General features: G+C 42.9%; 1 protein-coding gene across 8 annotated transcripts in view; it reads right to left on the bottom strand.

Moving 5' to 3' along the window:
- LOC129819955 (A-kinase anchor protein 9-like) overlaps nt 1-19,202 on the bottom strand; it is a 137,727-nt gene that overhangs the window by 101,883 nt on the left and 16,642 nt on the right. For 7 of the 8 annotated variants that reach the window (XM_055876688.1, XM_055876696.1, XM_055876690.1 and 4 more), the window contains exons 2-8: nt 12,196-12,468; nt 8,984-9,028; nt 8,333-8,392; nt 7,143-7,292; nt 6,363-6,518; nt 5,668-5,865; nt 2,343-5,387 (exon numbers count right to left, since the gene is read on the bottom strand). In XM_055876688.1, the coding sequence (XP_055732663.1) occupies nt 2,343-5,387; nt 5,668-5,865; nt 6,363-6,518; nt 7,143-7,292; nt 8,333-8,392; nt 8,984-9,028; nt 12,196-12,468 (3,927 nt within the window). The remainder of the gene's footprint in view (nt 1-2,342; nt 5,388-5,667; nt 5,866-6,362; nt 6,519-7,142; nt 7,293-8,332; nt 8,393-8,983; nt 9,029-12,195; nt 12,469-19,202) is intronic. The other variant, XM_055876695.1, reaches the window with a different exon arrangement.

Raw genomic sequence — 19,202 nt, 5'->3', positions numbered from 1 at the left:
GCGCACCAAAGAAAAGTGTTAATTTTATATTTGGCTTCAGACCAATCACATCACCCCAAAAGCAAAATGTAATTTAGAGACAAAAACTTGAATTGTTGCATCTCATTGTGTTGTTGTCCTCAGGTAGCTAGCTAGCTAAAATCGTCCCTTTCCTAAATTAGCCATGGATGGAGATTGGGATTTGGAATTGTGGTTTTACTTAATTCTCTGTACTGGCCAATGATTATAAGGGCAATTCTGATCCAACCATAAATTCCTACATCGTGCCCCTGACCCGAAACGATGGAAGTTCAACATGTAGCTAGATGTAGTAGGCTAATGTTAACTAGCTGGCCTAGCATTTTAGCCAGGTAGCCTAGAACAACAACTAAAAGCGTGTACTGTATCATGACAGAGTCATAGACCGTTTAGGCAACATGAATGTGGAGGATGGCATTGGCATTTCTCTACAAGTAGGGTGAGTCAACATGTTTTTTATATTTGCGTGCAAGCACACACACAAATCAGTACCATGGACAGCCACATCAATTTTAGCTTACGTTAATTGGACTAAATAATTTTTTGGCATCTTTTAGTTGTGACTCTATTAGACTAAGCAAAGGTGATTAGATGATGTTGAAATGCTGCCTTAATAGTGGGGGAATCCTGTTCTAAATCAATTGTTGTCTAGTAGTTGGAAAATGTCTGACAGATGTTGCTCTCTGGTTTTGTGATGAAACAAAAAGGTGTGGTCTAATTTATTCTCCCACTGTCTTCTTATTGTCTCAGCCTTAGGCCTATATATCAGTGTCAAGGCATATGAACTAACGTTTTATAGAGCAAACAACGCAATGGGGGGGTATTTATATAAATGATACAATTGTATAATATTGACATCCCCTGAAAAACACAATTAAGTGCTTGAAAAAGTCCCTGAAAGTCCTTGAATTTGACTTGCCAATGTCTGTATGAACCCTGCTTGAAGGACGTACAGTCCTAGGACTATGTTGGTGTATAGGTGGAGTTACGGTAATTTGCATATATTCCTCTAAATACAATGCGGAACTAAATACAAAACATTTTTATTTGTGTCTCAAATAATTTTAATTTTGAGCCCAATGTCACACATTGGCCCCCTTATTTATAGAAAGACCCATGTAATCTGTTAAGGGGTCCTTCCCAGTAAGTGAAAGTGAACATACTGTGGTGCACTGATGCGAGATGAGGGCAAAATTCTATGCATCCTTGACATTGCTCTACTGAGGTGAAGCCTTGGACATATACATCTATTTTGATTTGTGTAACACTTTTTTGGTTTCCACATGATTCCATATGTGTTATTTCATAGTTTTGATGTCTTCACTATTATTCTACAATGTAAAAAAAGTTACAAATAAAGAAAAACCCAAACTTTTGACTGGTACTGGGAATGACACAAAATGGCTTCTCACCTTTGAGCACTTATTCCCTGCAGAACGGAAAGAAACTATAATATGTTTCTCTACATAAAAGCAAAGACGTTCCTTAGCTAGAAACGGATATTCATGAGAGATAACGACACACGTCTTTTCATGGCTCGTTTTAGCTTTGAAGATAAGAGCCTAGTAAATGAAGGCTGATTATAATTCTTATATAATGGCTTGACTAAAGCTTAATGGTGATTTCAACTTAATAATTGAAATGCTCTGTGTGTTCATGCAACAGCCTCTCCTACAGTCTTCAGAATCTCTGTGCATTGATCCAATTGATGCCTCCCATTCAGCCTCTAATGCTTTAAAATGAGTATGTGTGGCCTGACAATTAAAGACAAAATATTGAATATTTTTACCTAAGGATGTACTTCTGTTATTCACTGCCTATGAGAGCCAGCCTCTGTCGGGCACTTTGTAATCAAGCCCATCAGTCATTACAGATTGGCTGAATATTATTATTTTTTAAACTGTTCAGTGCTAGAACAGGCAAACCTCACCTCAGCCAGGTTTTTAAATAAGCCTTTGATTCAGTCTATGTAGTGTATGAACACAAATACCATTCACCTGCATCGAGTAATGATCAATAGTAAGATTTAACAAGGGAGTAATGATACATCGTTACGTAGTACTGGTTGTGATCCTGATCAATTGTTTACTGGTTATTTCAACAATAGTCCATTTGTGCATTAACATAAGACCAAAATGAAAACACTCTATTAAACATTTTAACAGCTCAATCAGAAAGATAATTTCAGACTTATGAAAATGCAGAGATTGAGAGAGCGAGAGAGAGTGAAAGAGGAAAAAATAAAAGGCATGGCAATTATCGTTTCCATAGCGGGGGCTATTCCAGCTAAGAGACTGCAGCAGCAGCTGTCTGTGAATGCCTACCTGCTTCACAACGCAGTCTCTCTCTCCGTCACCGTGGTACCCGTCTGTGGAGTCATCCTTCCCGGTCCTCTGCTGCGAGATCGACGGAACCTGGCTCTCCATCCGAGCCCGCGCCTTCCACTCTGCTGCAGTAGTAGCACCTCCAGCTTTGTTTCTCTCCGCCGCCTCCTCCTTCTCCCTCTTCTCTTTTGTCTGGGCAGAGCTCTGGCGCTTCTTCTTTCCTCGCCGCTGCTGTGTCTTGCGCCTGTGTGACCCAGAGGCTGAAGGCTCCAAAGCGGAGCTACGCTCAACAGGTCCCTCCCCAACAGTTGAGACCTGAGATGGGGCTGCAGATGGAGTTAGCGTTTGGCTCTGGTGCCAAGCCTCCGGGGTGTGTCGGAGGCGGTCTCGCTCTATTTCGGCGGGCTGTAAGGAGGAGGGGAGAACCACTACCTCCCCTTGGAGAGATTCGATTTGGAGGTGATGATCCTCGATGGAGCAAGCTGGGGCTGCAGACTGAACAGGCTGCCCTCTCTGTTGGAGCTTTGCTTGGCTCTGAGCAGCTCTCCCTCCCTCCTCTCTCTGCAGTTCTATCTCTCCCTTTCTCTCCTTCAGAGTCTCCCGCTCTCTTCCGAGCTCTTCCTCCAGGTTTTCATTTTGGGCGATTACCTCCTTGTTTTCTCTCCTGACCTGACTCAGCTCTCCTTCCAGCTCATCCAATTCACCTTCTGTAACAGTCAGCTGCTCGGTAACTTTAGACAGCCTCATAGCCATTTCCTCCTTCTCTGCCAGAGCTACCTTCAGCTTCTCCATCAGCTCAGTAGTGTATTTTTCTATCGAAGCACCGTCGTTGTCTTTGGACTTGTCCTCCATTTTGTTAGTTTCCTTGTTCTCCCTCAGCTCCTGAATCTGCGACTGGAGGCTAGCGAGTTGAGACTCATACACAAGTGTCTCCTTGAGAATCCTCTCCTCCAACTGCGCCTTTACCTCAACAAGGCACATGTACTCCTCTTTGAGCTCCTGATAGTTCACCTCAAAGTTCTTTTCTGCAAAAGAGAATGTATTCCTCTGCTTTTCAATCTCCTCTTGCATCTCCACTACTTGTCGCTGCTTTCGTTCATTTTCTGTCATGAAGGATTGGATTTTTTCCATTTTGGACTCCACTTCCTCTTTCATGGCGTTGTTGGTTTCCATCAAAATCCTATTTTCAGATTCCTGATTCCTCCATTTGTTGTCCCAGCTCTTTTCTTGCTCTTTGGACTGGTTTTCTAGCAGCTCATTCTTTTTCAGCAGCATTTGGATTTCCTTCTCCATTCTGACCCTTTCTTCTCCACCCTTTCTCAATTCCTCAACTTGAAGTTCATTGAGTTGCACCACCAGCTCTTCGGCTTTCGAGCTATGCAGCGCCATCTTCAAGTCATCTTTCAGTGCAAAGATTTGGTGTAACAGCTCATCCCGCTCGTCCTTGTATGCGTTCCGCAACTCCTCCAGAGCTCGGCCGTGCCGGATGGACGCCTCGTTAAGGAGGTTCTCAGCGTTGAGCTGGCTCTCCCTACGGAGGTCCTCCCGGAGGAGAATGAGCTCCTCCTCGTGGCTGAAGAGGAGCTGTGTCCTCAGCCTCTCCAGTTCTGCCTCCTGTGACTCAGCCATGCGGTCCAGCACTGCGTCCTTCTCCCGCTCCATCATCTCCAGTTTGATCTTGAAGTTGGTTGTCTCTGACTCGTGCTTGGCCTCGATCTCTACTGCCGACTCCGCAGCGGTGGCTAGCTGTGCCTTCAGGTCATCGATGGTTTCCTGGAGGCGCTGCAGCTCGCCCTGAAGACTCTCACGGACAGCGATGTTCTGGGAGGCCTGCTCCACTTTGGCCCGGGCTGAGCGGAGGTCATGGAGGTAGTCAACCACCTGACCCTGGAGGTTGAGCTTCTCCTGTGCCACTTGGGACAGCTCCTGTCTGGCCTTCTCACGGAGCACCTGGGCCTCTTGGAGCCTCTGCTGAAGCACTACTATCTTGCCCTTGAGCTCGATCACCACCTCGGGACAAGGTCTATTCACGGATTGCTGGGCTTTTAGAAGCTCTAGCTCCTTGTGATGCTGCGCCGTGACCCGCTCCAGGGCCGCAGATTGCTGCAAGCGAAGCTCCTGCTTCATCTGGACTATCTGCTCACCGTACATCTCGTCTAGCTCCGTCCTGAGATGATCCAGCCTGCGGGCTGAGTCCTCCTCCATCCTCTGGAGGGTGTCACACTCTGACAGGCTGCCCTGGTGGCATCGCTTCTGGAGGTCTTCCACAGTACCCATCAGCTGCTGGATCTCGCTGGAGGACATTCGCTCCTTCTGCCTGGAGGCTGAGAGTTCGCCCGTGCAGGACTCCAGCTCAACCCTACAGCTCTCAAGCTCACCTTTACTGCTCTCCAGCTCAACCCTACAGCTATACAACTCACCCTTACTGCCCTCCAGCTCAAACCTAAAGCTATCCAGCTCACCCTTACTGCTCTCGAGCTCAAGCCTACAGCTATACAACTCACCCTTACTGCCCTCCAGCTCAACCCTACAGCTATTCAACTGACCCGTAGTGCTCTCTAAGTCCCTCTTACAGTTATCCAAGTCACTCTTACAGCTCTCCAGCTCTTGGGCCTTTGCAGCAATTTGCTGGTTGAGGTCGTTTAAGCGTTTCTCAGAGGCCGTCAACTCATCCTTTAGCTGGTGGAGGGAGGAGTCATGTTCTGACATAACTCTCTCTTGCTCAGCTATCAGCAGTTCTTTCTCATTCAACTTTTGTGCAAAAGTCTCCTCAGTCATTCTTCCCACATGTGCAAGCTCCACCTTGAGCATGGTCAGTGTACGCTCATGTTCTGTTATTATTGCAGTTTGCTCCGAAATCAGCAGGTCTTTTTCATTTACCCTTTGGGCAAGTGACTCCTCAGCACCTCTGCCCACATGTGTGAGCTCTTTTCTAAGTTGCATTAGGGAACGCTCATGCTCTGCCATAATTCTCTCCTGTTTAGCAATCAGCAGGTCTTTCTCATTTAACCTTTGTGCAAATGACTCTTCTGTTCTTCTTTCCACCTATGAGGAAAAGTAAGTATTAGACAAATGTAAAATGTCAAAAATATAATTAAATTCTCATATTTAAACGGCTGAAATAATTCTTCTACAAACAGCCTTTAAACTAAATTGTGTTTTTGTAAGTAATAATACTAGGAAATCTAAATCAGATTTCAAAACACACCTGGTAATCAACCACCTATAAAACAGATCCATTAAATAGATCAATACATTTCATACAAGCAGACGTTTTCACATGAATGACAGGCACTGACTAACACCAACTAGGCAGCTGCCTCACCATCTCAGCCTCCTTGAGCCGGTGCTGGAGCTGGCTGATCTGCAGCAGCTGCTCCTTGCGCATCTCATGGTGCCCTCTGACCTGGCCGTCCATCTCCTCCAGCTGCTGTTGGTATTGGACAAGCTGCTGCTTGGCCTGCAGGAGGTCCTGCGCTGTGCTGCTGTGGCTGGAGTTCCTCAGCGTCTCACCTGCCTGCAGCTGTCAATCAAACCAGAGGGTGTTCATGTTCCCGTGGAAATGACAGACGACAACATCACCACCACATCTGTTGTAGAATTATTAGGACGGTAATAAAATATATGAAAATGTTGACAGAGCAGGGGAAAGCTTCCGAGACAATAAGATGACATAGGAAAGATAAGATATAATAGGACTGGTACAGGTATGTGTCTAACCTAGGGTTGTAAAATTCCTGTAACTTTCCCAAAATTCCCAGGCTTTCCAGAAATTCCAGATGGAGGATACCCAGATTTCCTGCTTTTTCACACCTGTTTATGGGAATCTTCCAACCAGGTTCTCTGGAAAACCTGGGAAGTATGGGAAACTCTTTTTTTGTATTTTTTATTCTAGTCTAACCCTACGTTTGTTATGGGTTTCTACTTCACCGGCCTAATGTATTTTTCTTACTATATTATAGACTAGGGTGGGATAATATGTTATAGGGTAGTTTCATAGCCTAGGCAATAATGTCTTACCTGCTGGAACTGAATGTGCAGTTTCTGGCTCTGCTCAGTCATCTCCAGGAACTCCCTCATGACCTCATCCTTCTCTTTGCGAGACTGCTGCAGATTGGCTGTGAGTTGGGTGATGATGCCGTCTCGCTGCTTCAAGGCAGCCTCAAAGTCCTGCAGCTGGAGGATCAAAAAGAGTGCAGTGTGTATACCTTGCATAATCAACGTCAGTGATTCACAAGTCACACTTTACTATGAGAAAGAAAATAGTACACTAGCTTGACTTTGACAAAGACAAAGTGTGGTCTTAACAATGGAAGTCGCTAGTTTGGGATATTTTAGGGTAAAGGAGTATGGGTGGTAATACGATCACAGATCAATGTTTTTAAACCAAACAAGAAAAGTTATGTATTCCATTGAAAAGGGAAATACCAACAATAGTTTATATGCACGTTACATGTGTTTGACATGTGTGATATATTTCACTTGATATTTACAGAGTACTCTCATATATTTGAGTAGTATTCTGAATATCAGAAAATAAGAGAGCTCTCATATTGCTAATAACTCTGCTACCCTAACCATTTCTAAGCTGCATCCTCAACCAAAGGTCAGACCAGCAGCGTGGGCTAAGCAAGGCCAACCCCTTATGCAATCTGCTTGATGAATTAGACTAAAACATTTTTAATGTTATATGAACATTTGCAGTTGACAGGGGAAGCAGGTTATTTACTTTTTTCTTTAACTACCCATTTGAATTCCTTCATACATACACATAGTGTGCATGCAGACGCAGCACATTACCTGTTGCACCCCCTCTGTGCCGAAGGCCGCTCTAAATTCCTCCAGCTCTCGGCTTAGCTCCTCCACCACCAGAGTCTTGGCAGCCAACTCTTCCTCCATGACCTGTACCCTTCCGCCCCTTGCCTCCTGCTGCACAGTGTCCACTTCCTCCTGTCGTGGGGGGGGAGGGACAATGGCTAGATGAGAAATAACCTAACATCCAAAATTGCCACAGAACATAGGAGGGAAATGGTACCTGTAGCTTACCTAGCAATAAATTAGCGTCCAAGACTGCCACAGAACTAAGGGTGAAATGGTAGCTAGCTTAGCAAACAGCTAATTTCAAAAACTAGCACTGAAGCAATTAGTTAGCTTCCAAGGACGCCACAGAACTGAGGGGAATGATATAAATTAACTAGTCAACATCCAAAACTGCCAAAGAACTGGCAGCCATTAAAGAGCACAGTGCTGGCAATGGTTCCCTCTCTTTCGCTTTAGCTCTAGTCTTATTTCACTAGTCTTACCTTATCTGTCACGCTCTTCTCTTTTTCTTTCTACCTCGTTCTATCTTCTTTTCCTTCTCAGAATGGTTTTAACTTCTTTACTCTCAAACAAAATCACACACAGTCAATCACTTAATTTGCTGTTTTTCTCAGCCTCTATCCCCTCTTTCTCACCATCCCTCACTCTTCCTACCTGCAAATGGCAAGATTACATGTGTGATTTAGCAAATGAGCAGCTCTTGTATAATTGTCCAGCGCCCCCTTATCTAGTCACTTCACCACTCCATCCCCAATCCCTCTTTTTCTACTTCTCTTCTTCCCTGTTTTCATCTTTCTCTTCTGATTTCCAGAGTAATTTACACCTCTGAAATGTCAAGTTCCCTACTCCCCATCCTTGCTGTTAAACTGGGGAGTGGAAGTTAAAGGATGACAGCAGCAGCCCGCCGATAATGCTGCTGTTGCTGCTCTGCAGTCCTTCGCCTTCAAAATAAAACCACTTCACAAGCTGAGGATCCCAGAAGCAGAGAATAAAAGGGACTTGGTTAGTGAGTTAGTCTGATGAAAATCTCAGGGTTAGGAGGTCAGAATGCAGTGAGGAGACAGAGAAAAACATGTTACATTAAAAAAGAGAGTGCAGTCAGTGCAGAGGTGAGTCTGCTTGTTAACGAAAAACAGTGGCTTGTTGTCTATTCAATTGTCGTACCGTACCCAGATAAACTCCTTGGAAGTCTCCATTGGGATCTCGGTCATCTCAAGGCAGCCATTCACCTGTTAATTCACAATACTGTTTGGTAAAGCAGGAGGATTTCTTAGTTCAGCTACCCATTGTTCACTTATGTACAGAGCACAGAGTGAAGGATGTAATTAAATGTGGTATTTTGGTTCCGTCGTACGTGTCAGGCTTAATGTAATGACTGCCGCCTTCTTCAAACCATTAAACTCGGTGTTACAGGCAGAGCTTTTAATGGCGGCCCTGTAGAAGAGGGGGAAGTGAGAGGTGCGGCATGACTACTTTGACTCGTCAAGTTCAGATAAATGCCAGACGGAGACTTGGAGAGCTGAGTGCTTGGCAACAAGCTAGCTGAGTCACGTGGTCTGTTCCAAGAGGAAACCTGGGAAAAGGTAGGACCTAAGCCCCGAACCGTAACACTAATCCTCAATAGCAGAGGCCCTTAGTAACAGATCTAGGGTCAGCTTACCCTTTGTCAAATCTGAACCAAATACTTTTGTGAGGAGGAAGGTGAGGAAACAAATAAGACATTTTGCAATTTGGGTGAACTATCCCTACAAGTACAGTATATTAACACCAATAAAAAAAGTGTTCTCTGTTTGTTGTAAACTATGACGAAAGTAACTCACCTCGGAGGAGTAGTCTTCGGCTGTGGTGGACACTTCACTATCTGGCTGCCATAGGAAACAACAGGAGGATTCATCAGACCCTGCATGGGGAGGACTCACCATAATAGGCCCACTGTGTGTCACCAGAACAAGTGGCCCACACAAACACAGCCCCACCAACGGAGCAGAGTGGATTACATTACAATACAACAAGCAGAAGGAAAAACAAAGCTTCAAAATGCATTAAAACTGAAGGACCATAACTACATGAGTAAGCAGTTTTAGCTAAAACAAGCCCATCCTAGGTCAACATTGTGTGTACAGTTAGCATTCTGTTTGACAGTCCCATTACTTCAAGAGTGAAAGTACAGGGACATTCTGGGGGAGCAGTTCATGATATGACAAGCCTATTGTCCTCTCATTTCCATTTTGTCTTTGTGTGGCAAGTTCTGGTCAGTTTCTGGAGAAGAATAAGTCAATAATGGCGTTGTCAAATGCGGTCTGCCCCTTTGACCTAGATCCAATGGGGCATTTTGGAAGCATGCTGTGCCACATTCAATTACGGGGCGCAACCTACTTTTTATAAGATGGCTTCCATTTCTCAATGGAATAATGGCAGATCATTAGAGCCTATTCTAAAAAGGGGCTAATTTCCCTTTAACAAGATAAAAAGTTAGAACACTAAGGGTCAAGACGAGGAGAAATTAAATGAGAGGTTTTATTGTCCGAGTTTAATGGCACATTAGGTCATAGTTCCTTTTCATTGAGGATCGAGAATGTTGCCGATACCAAAGCCAGTCTAGCCTATATTGCTTGGACTGCTTGTTGAATTCTGGTGATTCTAGGGAAGGTAGAATAGGAAACGGCATTGAAAGTAGCCTAGTAGCAACACTAGATGTGATTTCTTAAAGAGAAGTGTCAAATTGTTGACGTTTCATGCTTGCAACTTTGCACAAAAAAATGACATGTCCAAGATCCTGTGGGGGATTGGAATAACATTTATCTAGGGTAGGGCTATCACTTGACAATTATGAAATCGGAAACGTGAATATGAATTTCAAAGATAGCCAAGCAGCTTATCGTGGATTTGACTATCAGGACGTCAAAACATCAGATAATCAGCCTCCATTATACCACTTGTGTCAGATGGGAAATGCGGTTCATCTGTTTAAGATATGCGCAGGTGAGAGACAATACAACAGGTTAGCGCTCACACAGATCTCTGTGAAGCCATCTGCCTATACAAGTGCTTGGAGGCGAACACTTTGAAGCTGGTGTTTCCACAGCAACCCCTCACTGCAAGGGAAGTTGCATGGCTACTTGAAACGTCTCTGTGTTAATTCAATGGTGTGCCCTGGGCCAATTACACCCCTTGTCTTGGGTATGAAAACACATTGTGAGAAGAAAGACAAAAAATTAAAAGGTGTCAACTAAATGTTTGAAACGTCTCATTATTACAAATACGGATTCAGATGAGTCCGAATTCAACGGCATGAGTCCAAACTCATGAGCACCTTGGACCTATGAACATTTTATCATTAAATGACAGAAGTGGCAATTCGTGACAAACAGTTATGCTGTTCAAAATGTCTGCATGCCTACAGAAATACGGTAGTCACGATGGAAAAAGTGCTGAGCTATACCTCAAGAAAACCGACCACCAAAAGAAAAGACAGGCAGCAGCCACTCTATTCAATCACCTCCGGGTCCGTTTTGTGCTGCAAGGCCACGAAGCTCTCCAACACTACAATGAGGCGGCTCAACCTGTTTAAAGGCAAATGTATGTTGCCATGGCAACCCATCATTTCCCAGTCACATTCGGGCGACGGGGGGGGGTTGTGTGGTTTTTCAGCAACAGAGGGAATGAAAACTATTAATGCTGTTTGTGACACAAGTGCTACAAAAGAACAAAAGGGAGGAAAGAGAGGAGTTTGCATTGTTCGGCGTAGGCGGAGTGCGGAATTGGGGGTGGCATGGTACATGCACCTTGTTCGAGACAAGCAAATACGCTTAAGGTTGTGAGGGGCTTCCTGATTGTCTGTGAAACGCATAAAATATTTCACATTGACGATGTAACGGTGAGCCGAGTTATATTTATAACGACAGACTAAGGCGGTCATTTGAAAGAGGGAGAGATTCATTGAGCGAGCTTGCAATGAAGCTTTAAAAACAAATGTCTGAAGAGCTGGGAAAAGCAGCCTGAACAATTATTATTTTGCTCATTATCTAACCAAAGTTGAAGAAAAAAAAACCACACTAAATAATACTTTTACCCAGCACAATAACAATATTCACAAAAAGAAAGAAATGCAGTTTGCCAGCTGTAACTTCAAATTCAGCTAAAAAGGTGTTGTGATTCAGCAAATCAAGAGCTAACAAGGACACTTATTGGCTGCTCCACTGTTTAATATTGAACCTTTGAAAATCGGCACTCACAAAAGTAGCTCATGGCAACTGCATAGGTTACTTCAGGGGACTGTTGTGTGATATCTGCTCAAATGGATTCAGACAATGTCTTTGATGCAACAAAATGTGAATCGCTTATCAGGGTCTACGGCATTGAATATATCTGTATGCGTGATAACCAAAACCTTTTTATGTCATGTTTGGACCACTACATTTTGCATTTTTATTTATCTACTGTAATGTTCTATTTAACATTGACATATTAGTAATTTAGCAGACACTCTATCCAGACCGACTTACAGTAGTTTTCATACTTTTTCAAGCCAAGCAATAAAAATGTGCACCTTAAAACTGTAGAAATGCTTTAGAAATAAAAGAGTATATTTAGCGTTAATTCATATTTGTGATTGAAGTTACCATGATCTTTTACTAGGTGATCAGTATGGGACAATACAGGAAGCCACAGACATATCGGCCAATACTGCTTACAATCTACCATAGTATCAGCAAAAAAAAGATCATAGCACTAACGTACATGATTCAACTAATCTAGGTCTTGAGCAGATAATTAGCTCAATCAGTTCACCCTGTCTAGGATCAAGTAGAGAAATTCAGCACAGAAGACCAATATCATTTTAATAAACCGTAATTTCAGGGCCAGGAGAAGTACCAGTTCTCATCCCTTTACACACTAACGAACCAAGCCAGTTTCTTCTCTAGTCTATTCAACTCAGACTCTACGAATCAAACAATGCTGCACGCTAGGAGAAGCTCAATTCAAATGGGCAATCAATTGTTAGGGATGGTCCAGTGGTTTTTGGCCTTACCTCTATGGTGTACGTCTGGTCGTGTTTGACCTTCTCACCACAACGCAGGGTCCTGGCGAAGGTAAACTCTGTGGTGGGGGGGTCCTGTTCACCTCTTCCTCCTCCTACCACCCCCCTACTCCCCGACACCTCCTCCCCTACCGACTGATCCAACTCCTGCTCGGCCTCCCCTCTCCGCGGTCCATTTCCACCTGGGTCGTCGTCTGTTTCTCTCCTCTTTTTCTTCTTCTTCTGTCTGTCTGCGTGAGCTTTCCTCTGCCGGTACTCAGCCAACTGGGGTCACACAGGGAGAACAGGGAAGAAGGACAGACAAAAAGGCAAGGCAGGGTCAGTGAGGTTAAATACAGAGATTACAGTGTGTCTGCGCTGTTTAAGAGGCAGTCCAACAAACTTAGCTAAATTCTAGGTTTAAGGCCAGATGCTATACTGAACACTGACTATATTAGATTTATCACAACAAACTACGCTAAAAGCTATGCTAAATTCTACACTTTACATTCCTTCAAAACAGCAAGCACAATCAACTTCAAATGATCTTTGATGATTAGTTCAATTGGCCTTTTCTGTAAGATTAGGCCTACCCAAGAATCAACTACTACTCAAATTCAATAATTGTCAGGGGGTAAAAATATGCAAAGCAGAATAATACCTACAGTAGTGCTACATAGCTTGGTAAACCTGGTGTGAAACATTGCGTGCGTCCCAGAGCTATCAACCTCCGATGCGAATGTGAATCCTTGCCGTACATAGGCCCCTAATAAAGAACAGTTTGCTTCCTGTTGTGGCTCCCCCTGATCTTTTAAATACACGTTAAAAGGAAAACAACAAAAAATGTTTTACTTCCTAGACGTCAAACATCTAAGGACTGAAACGCATGGGTAATTGGGTGTATGGATGAGCCGCAGTTTTCACCCACCGTAAAGCTTTTGCCGTTTCAAATGATCCTCCCTCTCCTAAATATTAGTGTGCAAAGTGATGTCTTTAGGAACAAAGGGATGAAAAACTGTTTGGCTAGGCAAGGGGGAACACATCTGGATCTATGAAAGTCTCGAAAGATAGCTAAATGATTCCCAGTTTACAATTGGTTTATTCATCCTACTCCTCTAACTATTCCCCAGGTTGCTGTAAATGAGAATGTTTTCTCAGTCAACATACCTGGTAAAATAAGGGTTAAATAAATTGTATTTAACCATATATATTTCACACACACATTACCAGGCAAAAGTTTGGACAGACCTACTCAAATCTTTTTTTTTTTTACCATTTTCTATATTCTAGAATAATAGTGAAGACATCAAAACTATGAAATAACACATATGGAATCATGTGGAAACCAAACAAGTATTAAACAAATCCAAATATATGTTATATTTGAGATTCTTCAAAGTAGCCACCCTTTGCCTTGATGACAGCTTTGCACACTCTTGGCCTTCTCTCAACCAGCTTCATGAGATAGTCACCTGGTATGCATTTCAATTAACAGGTGTGCCTTGCTAGAAGTTAATTTGTGGAAGTTATTCCCTTCTTAATGCGTTTGAGCCAATCAGTTGTATTGTGACAAAGCAGGGGTGGTATACAGAAGATAGCCCTATTTGGTAAAAGACCAAGTGCATATTATAGAAAGAACAGCTCAAATAAGCAAAGAGAAATGACATCATTACTTTAAGACATGAAGGTCAGTACATCCAGAAAATTTCAAGACATTTCTTCAAATGCAATCTCAAAAACCATCAAGCGCTATGATGAATCTGGCTCTCATGAGGACCGCCACAGGGAAGGAAGACCTAGTTATCTCTGCTGCAGAGGAAAAGTTCATTAGAGTTACCAGCCTTAGAAATTGCAGCCCAAATAAATGCTTCAGAACTCAAGTAACAGACACATCTCAACATCAACTGTTCAGAGACTGCGTGAATCAGGCCTTTATGGTAAAATTGCTGTAAAGAAACAACTACTAAAGGATACCAATAATAAGAAGAGACTTGCTTGGGCCAAGAAACACGAGCAATGGACATTAGACCGGTGGATATCTGTCTTTTGGTCTGATGAGTCCAAATTTGAGATTTTTAGTTCCAACAGCCGTGTCTTTGAGACGCAGAGTAGGTGAACGGATGATCTCTGCATGTGTGTTTCTCACCATGAAGCATGAAGGTGGTGGTGTGATGGTGTGGGGGTGCTTTGCTTGTGACACTGTCTGTGATTTATCCCATCTGGTTTGAGCTTAGTGGGACTATCATTTGTTTTTCAACAGGACAATGACCCAAAACACATCTCCAGGCTGTGTACGGTCTTTTTGACCAAGAAGGAGAGTGACGGATTGCTGCATCAGATGACCTGGCCTCCTCAATCACCCGACCTCAACCCAATTTGAGATGGTTGGACCACAGAGTGAAGCAAAATCAGCCAACAAGTGCTCAACATATGTGGGAACTCCTTCCAGACAGTTGGAAAAGCATTCCAGGTGAAGCTGGTTGAGAGAATGCCAAGCGTGTGCAAAGCTGTCATCAAGGCAAAGGATGGCTGCTTTGAAGAATCTAAATATATTCTGATTTGTTTAACACTTTGGGTACTACATGATTCCATGTGTTAAATTATGTTTTGATGTCTTCACTATTATTCTACAATTTAGAAAATAGTAAAAATAAAGAAAAACCCTTGAATGGGTAGTTGTGTCCAAACTTTTGACTGGTACTAATGTGTGTATGTATGTATGTATGTATGTATGTATGTATGTATGTATGTATGTATGTATGTATGTATGTATGTATGTATGTATGTATGTATGTATGCATGTATGCATGTATGTATGTACACACACACTTTCTACACGCTTTCTGCGGTACATCCTGCAGAAAGCACAAACTCACTTCCTTGACAACAGCTCTGCACCACTCTGCAAAGCGCAAGAAGTATGAATGCCCTGACTTCTGCTGAGGCCATATCACATTAAATGCTGCCGTGGGAAAGACCATGCGCCCAGATGCACACAATCTCTCCAGAATGCGCTCTCTCCCGCCAACTTGTGCACATTCATTGTTTCATAACTTCATTGTGTGAATTGTTTGCATTTGATTGTTAGTGTATATCAATTCCCCATTATATATATCACCAGCAGTACATTTACAATTAATTCCTAACCTACAATGTGTGTTAATTTGGTTATGGTAATTTTTTTTTTTTAATCAGGATATTTTCTACCTGCAGGCTGCTATGTTTTTATTTGTTGGCTTTATGTAGGCTATTTTTACATAGTTGGTAATGGCAATAGAAGTTACTTTTTGGTTTGTATCATTTTCATTTGGTTACAATTTTGATTAACCACATGACAATGATTTTGAGATATGAAGACATTATTATAAATTAAATGAAACTCACGAAAATGTGCAAATGAAAACCAAAACTGGCACGCAGATTGGTAGAAATGGTAAGATAAATTGGCATTCCACATGAGAAAGGTTGCCGACTTCTTGTGTAGCCTATTACCGGCAACTTCAGGAGAGTAAAGGCAGAATCTGTGAAAGCCAGCAGGAGCGGGAGAAGAAAAGTTGGGTCAGGTTAAGTTATTTTTCATTCTGGTTATCTAGATCTCTGGCGCCTTCGAGACATTTTTCTTATTTCATTCAACCATAAGCTTAAAGCATCAGACAAGCTCAATGCATATAGTTGATTTTATTAAAAACACATAAGGTGTGTCCTTATGTAAAAAATACACGTTTACACATTTCGACCAATCGATTGGTCGAAAGAACAGATGACTTACGGTCGACCAAGATGTATATATATTTTTCTTCTCCCGGGGACAGCCCTACATAGAATAAACACAAATCAGCTCTCAGAGCATGCGCGACTGTGTGTGTGTACACACACGCACACAAAAACTTCCCTCGGTGTGCAGTCCGCACCCACAAACACACATACATGTCATTTCCCTCCGTGCACCAACAACAGGGGTTCTGTACAGTTAATCGCCACAACTGAATGCTGGCACTAATTACATGACTTGGACAGTAAAAGCCCTGATATCCATTATGGATGAAGGACTGGTGACAGCCACTGAGTGGGGTGAAGTGAGTGAGTTCTAATACAAGAGTCAGTGAACTGAATGGCCAGCTATGGGAGCTGGGTGAAAGCAGGGGAGCTCACACAGCAGGCTATTATGGGCAGCAGATGTCACACGGCATGGCGAGCAACAGGTAGCCCCTGTTACCAAGGATACTACACCCCACTTACCTGGGAGGGGGCTGACTGCACCATCGGACAACGTAGCTTAAAAGAGGGCACATTTCCAGACTGAGGTTATCCTACAGCACTAGACCACAATGCAGCTCTACCTAGCGCAACTGCTCGGCATCTGACCGTAAGGCGCTAGAGGGTAGTGCGTACGGCCCAGTACATCACTGGGGCCAAGCTTCCTGCCATCCAGGACCTATACAATAGGCGGTGTCAGAGGAAAGCCCATAAAATTGTCAGAGACTCCAGTCACCCAAGACATAGACTGTTTTCTGCTACCGCACGGCAAGCGGTACCGGAGCCCCAAGTCTAAGACCAAAAGGCTCCTTAACAGCTTCTACCCCCAAGCCATAAGACTGCTAATCAAATGGCCACCGGACTATTTACAGTTAATCAAATGGCCACCAGACTATTTACATTGACACCCCCCTCCATTTGTTCTGTACACTGCTGCTACTCGTTGTTTATTATGCATAGTCACGTCACCTCTACCTACATGTACAAATTACCTCAACTAACCTGTACCCCTGCACACCGACTCGGTACCGGTACACCCTGTATATAGCCTTGTTATTGTGTTACTTTCTATAATTTTTTACGGTACTTTATTTGGTCAATATTTTCTTAACGCTTCTTGAACTGCACTGTTGGTTAAGGGCTTGTACGTAAGCATTTCACGGTAAGGTCTACACTTGTTGTATTCGGCACATGTGACAAATAAAGTTTGGTTTGAAAATCATCAAGCGGTATGATGAAACTGACTCTCATGAGTACGGCCACAGGAAAGGAAGACCCAGAGTTAACTCTGCTGCAGAGTATACATTCATTATAATAACTGCACCTCAGATTGCAGCCCAAATAAATGCTTCACGGAGTTCAAGTAACAGACACATCTCAACATCAACTGTTCAGAGGAGACTTCAAGAAATCAGGCCATGATGGTCAAATTGCTGCAAAGAAAACACTACTGAAGGACACCAATAAGAAGAAGAGACTTGCTTGGGCTAAGAAACATGAGCAATGGCCATTAGACCGGTGTAAATCTGTCCTTTCAGGTGAAGCTGGTTGAGAGATTGTCAAGTGTGTGCAAAGAAAGCTGTCATCAAGGCAAAGGATGGCTACTTTGAACAATCTCAAATATAAAATATATTTGGATTAACACTTGTTTGGTTACTACTTGATCCCATATGTGTTATTTCATAGTGTTGATGTCTTCACTATTATTCTACATTGTAGAAAAAAGTTAAAATAAAGAAAAAAGGAGTTGGTGTCCAAACTTTTGACTGGTACTTTTGACTGGTAATAAAGACAAAAATGTACTTGTGTAGTTTATGCCCTTAGCCTTTGCATATACCATTATGTACAGTGCCTTCAGATAGTATTCATACCCCTTAACTTATTCCAGATTCTGTTATGTTACAGCCTGATTTCAATTTATTAAAAAAAAAAAAATATTAAATCCCCACTCGCCCATTTACAAACAGTACCCCATTAAAATAAAGTGAAAACATGTTTTCGGGAATTTTATCAAAGGTATTGAAAAATAAATACAAAAATATTTAATTTAGATAAGTATTCACACCTGAGTCAATACTTCGTAGAAGCACCTTTGGCAGTGATTACAGCTGTGAATCTTTCTTTCAGTTGTGAGACTAAGAGCTTTGCCCACCAGGAATGTACAATATTTGGACATTCTTTGCTAGATAAACATTTTTAGGTTTTGCCATAGATTTTCAAGTAAATTTAAGTCAAAAGTGTAACTCGGCCAGGAACATTCACTTTCTTCCTGGTAAGCAACTCCAGCGTAGATTCGGCCTTGTGTTTTAGGTTACTGTCCTGCTGAAATGTGAACTCATCTCCCAGTGTCTGGAAAAACTCCTCATTCCTTAACGATTTCAAGCATACCCATTACATGTTGCAGCGACCACTATGGTTGAAAATATGGAGAGTAGTACCCTTGTAATGTCTTGTATTGTATTTGCCCCAAATATGACACTTTGCATTCAGGACAAAGGTTAATTGCTTTTCCACATTTTATGTAGTATTACTTTAGTGCCTTGTTGCAAACAGGATGCATGTTAAGATTTTTTTTAAATTCTGTACATCCTTCCTTTTTACATTTTTCCCCCCTTTTTCTCTCCAATTTCAATCCAATGACCATCTTGTCTCATTGCTGCAACTTCATCAGGCTCAGGAGAGGCAAAGGTCGAGTCATGCGTCCTCCGAAACATGACACGTCAAGCCGTGCTTGTCAACACCCGCTCGCTTAACCTGGAAGCCAGCCACACCAATGTGTCCGAGGATTAACAGTTCAACTGACTACCAGAGTCAGTTTGCAGGCACCCAGCTCGCCACAAGGAGTCGCTAGAACGCGATGAGCCAAGTAAAGCCCACCCGGCCAAACCCTCACCTAACTGGGCCAACTGTGCGCCGCCCTATAGTACCTCCGGTCACGGCCGGATCGAACCCCAGGCTGTAGAGACGCCGCAACACTGCGATGCAGTGCCTTAGACCCCTGCACACTCGGGAGGCCTGGCTTCCTTCAGTTCACTCAGTCAATTAGGTTAGTATTGTCGTGTAACTACAACGTTGTTCATCCATCCTCAGTTTTCTCCTATCACAGCCATTAAACTCCAACTGTTTTAAAGTCACCATTGACCTCATGGTGAAATCCTTGAGCAAGTTCCTTCCTCTCTGGCAACTGAGTTAGGAAGGACGCCTGTATCTTTGTAGTGACTAGGTGTATTGATACACCATCCAAAGTTTAACTATTTTTTGTA

Source organism: Salvelinus fontinalis, chromosome 22 (genome assembly GCF_029448725.1).
Source record: "Salvelinus fontinalis isolate EN_2023a chromosome 22, ASM2944872v1, whole genome shotgun sequence".
In the NCBI taxonomy this organism is placed as follows: Eukaryota; Metazoa; Chordata; class Actinopteri; order Salmoniformes; family Salmonidae; genus Salvelinus; species Salvelinus fontinalis.
Note: the sequence above shows the minus strand (reverse complement) of the source record. Positions and strands in the feature narration are given on the sequence as shown.